Source organism: Protomyctophum bolini (genome assembly GCF_963924005.1).
Source record: "Protomyctophum bolini genome assembly, chromosome: 22".
NCBI classification, from domain to species: Eukaryota; Metazoa; Chordata; class Actinopteri; order Myctophiformes; family Myctophidae; genus Protomyctophum; species Protomyctophum bolini.
In genome coordinates, this window is record NC_137883.1 from 27,651,310 (window position 1) to 27,661,309 (window position 10,000).

General features: G+C 42.3%; 1 protein-coding gene across 1 annotated transcript in view; it reads left to right on the top strand.

The window, feature by feature from the left end:
• Positions 1-10,000, top strand: part of tcf4 (transcription factor 4) — a 201,220-nt gene that overhangs the window by 31,662 nt on the left and 159,558 nt on the right. The window contains 3 exon segments of the mRNA XM_080756623.1: positions 5,525-5,557; positions 5,560-5,573; positions 5,761-5,857. Of these exon segments, the coding sequence (XP_080612749.1) occupies positions 5,525-5,557; positions 5,560-5,573; positions 5,761-5,857 (144 nt within the window).

Consider the following 10,000-nt stretch of genomic DNA (forward strand, 5'->3'; position numbering starts at 1 on the left):
GTCTCTTCTGTCACAACAACACACATCGTATGTCTACGTCCGGTCTCTTCAGGTTGCGGTAGATCCTTCAAAATAAGGGTTTCACTGGAAAATGCTGCTGCTTAGGAGATAATCATTTTATTAATAGCTGGCAGTGAATATTTAACACAACCCATGCCAACCTTGATGATATCTCCAGGAAAGCTATTAAACCATTCATGAGAACACGATATTTTATTAAAGAGCATTAATCCAGCTTTAAAAATAATATTTGTACCTTATTTTGGCTTCCGCGGCTGGACCCCATACGTCTCAAAACAGCCTACGTCCCAATCCTCGGTGCACACCGCACACATGCGGTCATTAGTGCTTTTACTGCTCAGAATGGGATAAAGTACGATGTTGGGAGCTAATATAAAACATTAATTTGAGTTCACACTAAGCATATGTGACCAGGGACAGTGGTTTGATATACAAGGGGGACATGGTCATTTTTCAGTTCTTTACATATTATGAAACTGCACACTGTAACCTTTCATATGATCTATTGCTCATTGAAATTGGGGGAAAAATGAAGAAGATATGACCATTTGAAACTTGTTTAACTGGAAACACCAAAGTACAGAATTTGCCGTTTTAAGATTTCATAGTATTTAGCATCTCTGAGCCCAGGAATGGGGTGTGACAATAGATACTTGTCTCCACCCCTAGATACTTGCATAAACACTCCCCCCATCCTCTAACCACTCCACACTGTCAACTGCACAGAATGACTTGAGTTGACACTTAGTAAAAGAGGAATAAGGACATCTAGAACTCTTAGAATAAAAATAAATAGAGATGAGAAAGTATCAATATTGCAATATAGAAATATAGGACGGACGTTGTTTAGTGTATGTTTTGGTAATGATACAATCTAAAAAGTAACTAGTATGCTGGAGTAAAACTACTTGCAGCAAGTAGGCTATAATTTATTCCATGAAGTTACTTGTAGTTTTAGACCCATGCTTTTAATTGCTAAATAAAAAAATGCTGTATGTTTACATTACATTATTAATATGTACAAAGGTACCTTTTTACCCCTAAATGCATGGCTTGAATCAGCCATGCACTGATGTGAAAGAGTCAAAACCTTACCAACAGAAAGTCAGGGGAAAAAATACCTTAGACGTGTGTTATGATCCTTCCACTTTTAAGAAGATCACACCAGGATTTGTACTAAACTATGTCTTCACATTCAATATTTGAGCTGTTCTTCTAACAACAATGTCATGGATTGATCAAATTATATAAACGACGGATTTCACCGCGACGCGTGATCACGCATGGATGTCATGGATTGATCAAATTATATAAAAGACGGATTTCACCGCGACGCGCGATCACACGCGATGTTATTCATTCATGTATTGATCATCAGGCAGCAGCATCCAATGGTAATAAAGTTACAAAGATTAAAACACAGTGATAAACATGCACATGTGTGCACTGAAATAAAGGGCAGAAGAATGGATTTACAACTAAGACAATCTCGTCAGAACGCGTGTGGTGTGGAGACCTCAAACAAACATTAAACTGGCAGCAACTTTTTTTTCTTCAGTGGACGACGGGTAAATCAGTTAATTTATACTTTTATTACAATATCCAACAGCATCATATCAAGTTAACAATAATGCTGATGTTGTAGGCTATTTACTATTGTCACAGAAACACACTGCACGGCTACTGTAACTGGAGAACAAAGATAGCTACGGCCAATCGAAACGACTCTATGTAAATACGTGCAGGAATGTTCACACCCCCAAAATACGGCAAATAATCTGTAATTATAGAGACATTTTTGCAATGTAAATACAACGACTTAATGACACTAAAACGACTTTCTGATGGAATAAAAACATTCTTTAACATTCCAACTGTGTTAATGTGGCTAAAACCGAAAACCACCAAAAAAATAAAATAATTCTATTTTGGTCTATTGTGAGATTTAATTAGTGCCGACTTGTGGTTGAAAATACTGGCACTGGTCACATATTAGCTATTAGGACTAAGCATAATAGAACTAAGCATACATATAAGCATATTAGGACTATTCATTTATAGTCCGACCGGCAGAACACAGCTGCGAGCGACCATGTCACCACAATGGAGGACAATCACTTCCGGCTCGGCTGGATAACACTTCTTCTTCTCTGCTTATGTCGCTCATTCTGTTGGGCATAATTGGCCTCACGTTACCGCCTACATATACGTATGGTAACGGCATGGCATCGGTTAAAAAAAGAAAGAAAAGAAAGTCTGAAATATCTGAAAGACAGATGTATTAGTTCAAGTAACTCTTGCACCACGATACAAACACAATTGACACAAGAGATGAACAATCAGACTTTAGATGGTAGACAATGGAAGTGTAGCAGACAGACAGACAGACAGACAGACAGACAGACAGACAGACAGACAGACAGACAGCGGGGTCATATAACTGATAAGCGCATGCTGTGCTGTACTCTCATACTGTAGCTGTGCACCGACATGAAACCGCGTACATACTGTATCACTAGCACTAACAGGGCATGCCTTCTGGCGGAGATTTGCACTCTACGGAGAGCACCTTTCTTCACTTAAGAGAAATCCCTTTAAAAAAGAACAGTAGAGATCAGGTCATTATACAGACCAGTATAGAGATCAGGTCATTATACAGACCAGTAGAGATCAGGTCATTATACAGACCAGTATAACTAGAGATCAGGACATTATACAGACCAGTAGAACTAGAGATCAGGTCATTATACAGACCAGTAGAGATCAGGTCATTATACAGACCAGTAGAACTAGAGATCAGGTCATTATACAGACCAGTAGAGATCAGGTCATTATACAGACCAGTATAACTAGAGATCAGGTCATTATACAGACCAGTAGAACTAGAGATCAGGTCATTATACAGACCAGTAGAACTAGAGATCAGGTCATTATACAGACCAGTAGAGATCAGGTCATTATACAGACCAGTAGAACTAGAGATCAGGTCATTATACAGACCAGTAGAGATCAGGTCATTATACAGACCAGTAGAACTAGAGATCAGGTCATTATACAGACCAGTAGAGATCAGGTCATTATACAGACCAGTAGAACTAGAGATCAGGTCATTATACAGACCAGTAGAGATCAGGTCATTATACAGACCAGTAGAGATCAGGTCATTATACAGACCAGTATAACTAGAGATCAGGTCATTATACAGACCAGTAGAACTAGAGATCAGGTCATTATACAGACCAGTAGAGATCAGGTCATTATACAGACCAGTAGAACTAGAGATCAGGTCATTATACAGACCAGTAGAACTAGAGATCAGGTCATTATACAGACCAGTAGAGATCAGGTCATTATACAGACCAGTAGAACTAGAGATCAGGTCATTATACAGACCAGTAGAGATCAGGTCATTATACAGACCAGTAGAGATCAGGTCATTATACAGACCAGTATAACTAGAGATCAGGTCATTATACAGACCAGTATAACTAGAGATCAGGACATTATACAGACCAGTAGAGATCAGGTCATTATACAGACCAGTAGAACTAGAGATCAGGTCATTATACAGACCAGTAGAGATCAGGTCATTATACAGACCAGTAGAGATCAGGTCATTATACAGACCAGTAGAACTAGAGATCAGGTCATTATACAGACCAGTAGAGATCAGGTCATTATACAGACCAGTAGAGATCAGGTCATTATACAGACCAGTATAACTAGAGATCAGGTCATTATACAGACCAGTAGAGATCAGGTCATTATACAGACCAGTAGAGATCAGGTCATTATACAGACCAGTAGAACTAGAGATCAGGTCATTATACAGACCAGTAGAGATCAGGTCATTATACAGACCAGTAGAGATCAGGTCATTATACAGACCAGTAGAACTAGAGATCAGGTCATTATACAGACCAGTAGAACTAGAGATCAGGTCATTATACAGACCAGTAGAGATCAGGTCATTATACAGACCAGTAGAACTAGAGATCAGGTCATTATACAGACCAGTATAACTAGAGATCAGGTCATTATACAGACCAGTAGAACTAGAGATCAGGTCATTATACAGACCAGTATAACTAGAGATCAGGTCATTATACAGACCAGTAGAACTAGAGATCAGGTCATTATACAGACCAGTAGAACTAGAGATCAGGTCATTATACAGACCAGTAGAGATCAGGTCATTATACAGACCAGTAGAACTAGAGATCAGGTCATTATACAGACCAGTAGAGATCAGGTCATTATACAGACCAGTAGAGATCAGGTCATTATACAGACCAGTAGAACTAGAGATCAGGTCATTATACAGACCAGTAGAGATCAGGTCATTATACAGACCAGTAGAGATCAGGTCATTATACAGACCAGTATAACTAGAGATCAGGTCATTATACAGACCAGTAGAACTAGAGATCAGGTCATTATACAGACCAGTAGAGATCAGGTCATTATACAGACCAGTAGAACTAGAGATCAGGTCATTATACAGACCAGTAGAGATCAGGTCATTATACACCACCATACAGCAACTGGGTTTCCATCAAACACTTTTGATGCACGTGTTTTATTTGCTCATGAAAACCCTGAATGGAAACTCTCCTCTCCTCTCCTCTCCTCTCCTCTCCTCTCCTCTCCTCTCCTCTCCTCTCCTCTCCTCTCCTCTCCTCTCCTCTCCTCTCCTCTCCTCTCCTCTCCTGAAGAGGTTAAAGACTGCTACTTTAGTCGAGGTGCCTTTTGATGCTGTTTCTAAAGGCTCTTTTGTAAACAAAACGATTTGTTAGCATTCACACACACGCACGCACACACGCGCACGCACGCACACGCACACACACACGCGCACACACGCACACAGACACAGAGATAAGCTGACATTCCAAATGACTGGACTGTGAATGTAAGCCTCTCGCTCTACACACACAAACACAATGGATAGCCTATTGAAGGGAGATTTGGGCATTACAATGCACAAGACCTGTGTGTGTGTGTGTGTGTGTGTGCGCGTGTGTGCGTGTGCGTGCGTGCGTGCCTTTCTCCTTTTCTATCTCTCTTTCACTGTCTGTCTGTCTGTCTGTCGTGTGTGGAATACGTTGTGGTGAAAGACCTTTATACTTTGTACGGAGCTCACAATGACAGTACATAGCTGTTAGCCGTGTGTTTAATGTGTGTGTCTAGTAATGTATAAACAGTTATTATTAACTCCATTAATGAAGGAAAACATGGACTGACCCAAGGGGGGAGTTGTCTTGCAGACAAATGAGCCACGACGTTCAACATTTAACCGAAACGCTAAGCATTCTTTCATCCCTCGATCTGCTCACAAGCACCACGCGGAATAAACAGCCTAATTAGTTACACAAGCGGTAACGGTATTCACTTAAAGCGGTTAAACTTTATTCTGCTTTATTCTGACCCTTTTAAGTTACCACTATCTCTCTCTCTCTCTCTCCCTCTCTCTCCCTCTCTCTCTCTCTCTCTCTCTCTCATGTAGACATGGAGGAGAGAACGAATACGGGATCTTGGGGAGTCGTGCTTCCAAGGTAACCAGCCTCACATCCACACCACATGTCTGACCGCACGCATCGGCTGCAAAACACACACAGCTATACGTAGCTTATAAGTTACAGCCTATATACTCCAGTTGAAGTATTCACAGCGGCAAGGTCATAATCACGGTGTGCTGATCTCTCTCTCTCTCTCTCTCTCTCTCTCTCTCTCTCTCCACAGAGTTATGTGGACAGTTCTGCGTACGGCCACATGGCGAGCAGAGATATGGCGTCGCATGACAGTCTGTCACCACCATACTCCAACTCCAGACTAGCAGGTAGGAACTAAGCCCCCGGGCCTGCTGTGACCCCCCTGTGACCCCCCCCCCCCTCCTTCCTGGCCAACGTTGAAGCTCATGCGAGACGTAGTGGTCAGAGCTGGAACTGCAGGCGCCCCCCCCCCCCTGCATTTAGCCTGAGGAAACCCCGTGCCATCTGGGGTTTAACGCTGAGCGCTCGTTTGCACCTCCGTGTTTTGCCAGCCAAAATGTGGCGGTCGAATGCGGAAGTAGTAGAGCGTTCTTCACGGGTGCTTCAGAACGCCACTGAGCGACTGCCCTTGAAATTAATAGCAGGGGGCGGGGCTGTCCGCCCCCTCTATGCTTTGTATCTCCATGCCGTGGTCACTTCACCTGGTCCCATGAAGTCACTATGCAGTACTAGTTGTATCTCCATGCCTTGGTCACTTCACCTGGTCCCATGAAGTCACTATGCAGTACTAGTTGCTGTTTCTTCATGCCTTGGTCACTTCACCTGGTCCCGTGAAGTCACTATGCAGTACTAGTTGTATCTCCATGCCTTGGTCACTTCACCTGGTCCCATGAAGTCACTATGCAGTACTAGTTGTATCTCCATGCCTTGGTCACTTCACCTGGTCCCATGAAGTCACTATGCAGTACTAGTTGCTGTTTCTTCATGCCTTGGTCACTTCACCTGGTCCCGTGAAGTCACTATGCAGTACTAGTTGTATCTCCATGCCTTGGTCACTTCACCTGGTCCCATGAAGTCACTATGCAGTACTAGTTGTATCTCCATGCCTTGGTCACTTCACCTGGTCCCATGAAGTCACTATGCAGTACTAGTTGTATCTCCATGCCTTGGTCACTTCACCTGGTCCCATGAAGTCACTATGCAGTACTAGTTGTATCTCCATGCCTTGGTCACTTCACCTGGTCCCATGAAGTCACTATGCAGTACTAGTTGTATCTCCATGCCTTGGTCACTTCACCTGGTCCCATGAAGTCACTATGCAGTACTAGTTGTACCTCCATGCCTTGGTCACTTCACCTGGTCCCATGAAGTCACTATGCAGTACTAGTTGTATCTCCATGCCTTGGTCACTTCACCTGGTCCCATGAAGTCACTATGCAGTACTAGTTGTACCTCCATGCCTTGGTCACTTCACCTGGTCCCATGAAGTCACTATGCAGTACTAGTTGTACCTCCATGCCTTGGTCACTTCACCTGGTCCCATGAAGTCACTATGCAGTACTAGTTGTACCTCCATGCCTTGGTCACTTCACCTGGTCCCGTGAAGTCACTATGCAGTACTAGTTGTATCTCCATGCCTTGGTCACTTCACCTGGTCCCATGAAGTCACTATGCAGTACTAGTTGTATCTCCATGCCTTGGTCACTTCACCTGGTCCCATGAAGTCACTATATGCAGTACTAGTTGTATCTCCATGCCGTGGTCACTTCACCTGGTCCCATGAAGTCACTATGCAGTACTAGTTGAGAGTGAGAATATTATGTTGGCTCATCAATGAGAGTTCATTTCTCTATAATAGTGTCTCTCTCTCTCTCTCTCTCTCTCTCTCTCAGTAAAAGGAAACTCAGACTGGGTGTGTTCATTTACCCATGATGCTCTTTGCCTCTGGCCCTCTCCGATGTGGCGCCAGTTGTGAGCAAATGGCCACTGACACAGATAATCTGACACACACACACACACACACACGCACACGCACATGCACATGCACAGTTGCACACACAAACACACACACACACACACACACACACACACACACACACACACACACAGTGTGCCTTTGTTAACACACAGAACGCAGAGCCTAATTAGCTTTGACTGGCTCCATCAAATATGGAAGATGTCAGCTTTCAGCGTGTGCCCTTTAACTCTATCTATCTAGATCAGTGGTAACCAACCTTTTCAAGCCCAAGAGCCCATTTTATTCCCAATTGTAAGCCAAGATCTACCACTAAAACGTGTTAGAAAAAACACTTGTTTTTTTGCTATTTCTGACAGGCTCAATGCATGTGCACACATCCACACAAAGACTAAAGCTTAAATTAGAATAAATACTTATAGTAAGTTATATTATCAATGTCAAATAATATTAAGACAAATTAGAAATAATTAGTATTAGAAATATTTTGTTTCTCATTTCAATGAATATTCACATTGGCAGATGTTCAAATGACATAGGCATAACATGACCATATATATTTGCACAGATATGGTGACATACTCTCAGGGTCAGCCCACCTTTAATGAGACTGCTGTGACTGAACTTTCTCTGCAAGCGTTTTGAAATCATATTTAGTGATTGCCAGTCTGAGGGTGTCATTAAGATGTGAGTCAGTCATACGAGTTCTATTTTCTAGATTTTATTATTTTCATTTGTGAAAAGGCCATTCTCTGCTCACAAGATACCAAAATTCCTTCTCTTTAGCTCTGACCTGCAGGTGACAGTCACTTACTAATCCAATAATCTCCATTTAAATATCTGAAGTTAATGCAAACACATCCTGCATTTTATCGGACAGCAGTTCAATGACAGTAGGCTCAGTAAAGAGGAAAGGAAAGCAGCTACTTGACTCATGCGTTGTACTTCAACAAGTTTTCATATTTCATATTTTTTGCTCTATGTGTGCATGTGTACATAATTCAAACTGTAGTGTTGATTATTGTCACGGACAGAAGTCATTCTTTCCCTTTGCATATGCCCTGGAGTGCACTCGCCTATTAGTTTGCATTGCAGACTGGTATATTCAGTATATTTTTCTCATTTTTATATTTTTGTTGTTGCTGCGCAGCAGTTGAGGAGAACGCAACTATGCATTCCTTTAAGCAACACAACTTCTGCAGCTGCATCCATATGTTTAGAATTTGCATAAATTATCAAATCCCAATAATAAAAAATATAACAACGAACAACGAAAACTGAAGTAGCAGCGGCGCTATCGGCTAGTAGTCCCAACTCTGTGTCTGCAGCCTGTCACGAGCCCGTAATGAACGCACGTTGTTCCGTATTTTAATGTCGGGTCGGAGAATAAATACAGTATGAATGACGGCGGGATTTATTTGACAACTCTGTCCTGCTTTCTTCACGAGAAGAGAAGAGCGCTCACAGCTGCTAATATGGTAGCAGCCCTGTGGCTGACCTGTCAGTTCTCTTTACGGCATGACGTAGTGTAGGATAGTTGAGATGTGAACCTGGGTCTGGGAAGCTCAGAGCTGCAGCCATTGGCTCATGATACGAGCACACGACCAATGGGACAGATCATTCAGTGTTGCTAAGATACCACCACCCCACCACACACGCACACACACCCTTGGACGATGGGGTCTATTCTCAAACTCAGAGCCACAGCGCTCTGCTCAAAATTAATTTGCATGTGACGAGCGGCACTGACATTATTCCAATGGGTCTGTCTGACACTTCGCGATCGACTGGAAACGTTCCCGCGAGCTACCGGTAGATCGCGAACCCCCGGTTGGTTACCCCTGATCTAGATAGATAGATAGATAGATAGATAGATAGATAGATAGATAGATAGATAGATAGATAGCAACATACAGTATCTACTGTAGATTTTGTTTTAGAACTCTGTGAGCTATACAAACAAAAGAAAAGCCACTTTACTCCATTTGGACTATAAGAGTATTTATTCGGGAATAATAGAAATCAACAAATAACGAGAATTCGTGTATTGGCACAGGCGTACAGAATGTCGAGAAATCTGGCATATAGATTGTGTTCACGGTGAAAACAGCCAATCCAGAAGCTGCAGAACAATCTAGCAATTACAGTTTACACGTGGTTAACACCCCCAACGCCCGGGGTTATTTAATTAAATAAAATTATAGCGCCCAGCGATTTATAGCAGCGGAGCACTTTTAGCGACGGACCGGATGTTATCCCGGATGTGGCTGAAGCAGCTAGATGTAGCCAAAACACTTCGTCCTGTGCGCTCAGGGTGTTAATGTCACATTTTGACTCGCAACAATGTTCATATTTTTCTATACTCAATCTGCTCATTTACGTTGAATTCTGGTAGATGAATTACACAAAACCTTTATGACATTTAGTTTTCGTTTAGGTTATAGTTTTAGTTTTCTTTTCAGCGTTTAGCTTTTCTTCTGATGTCTGTTAGAAAGACGCGCACATCTTCTTTCAT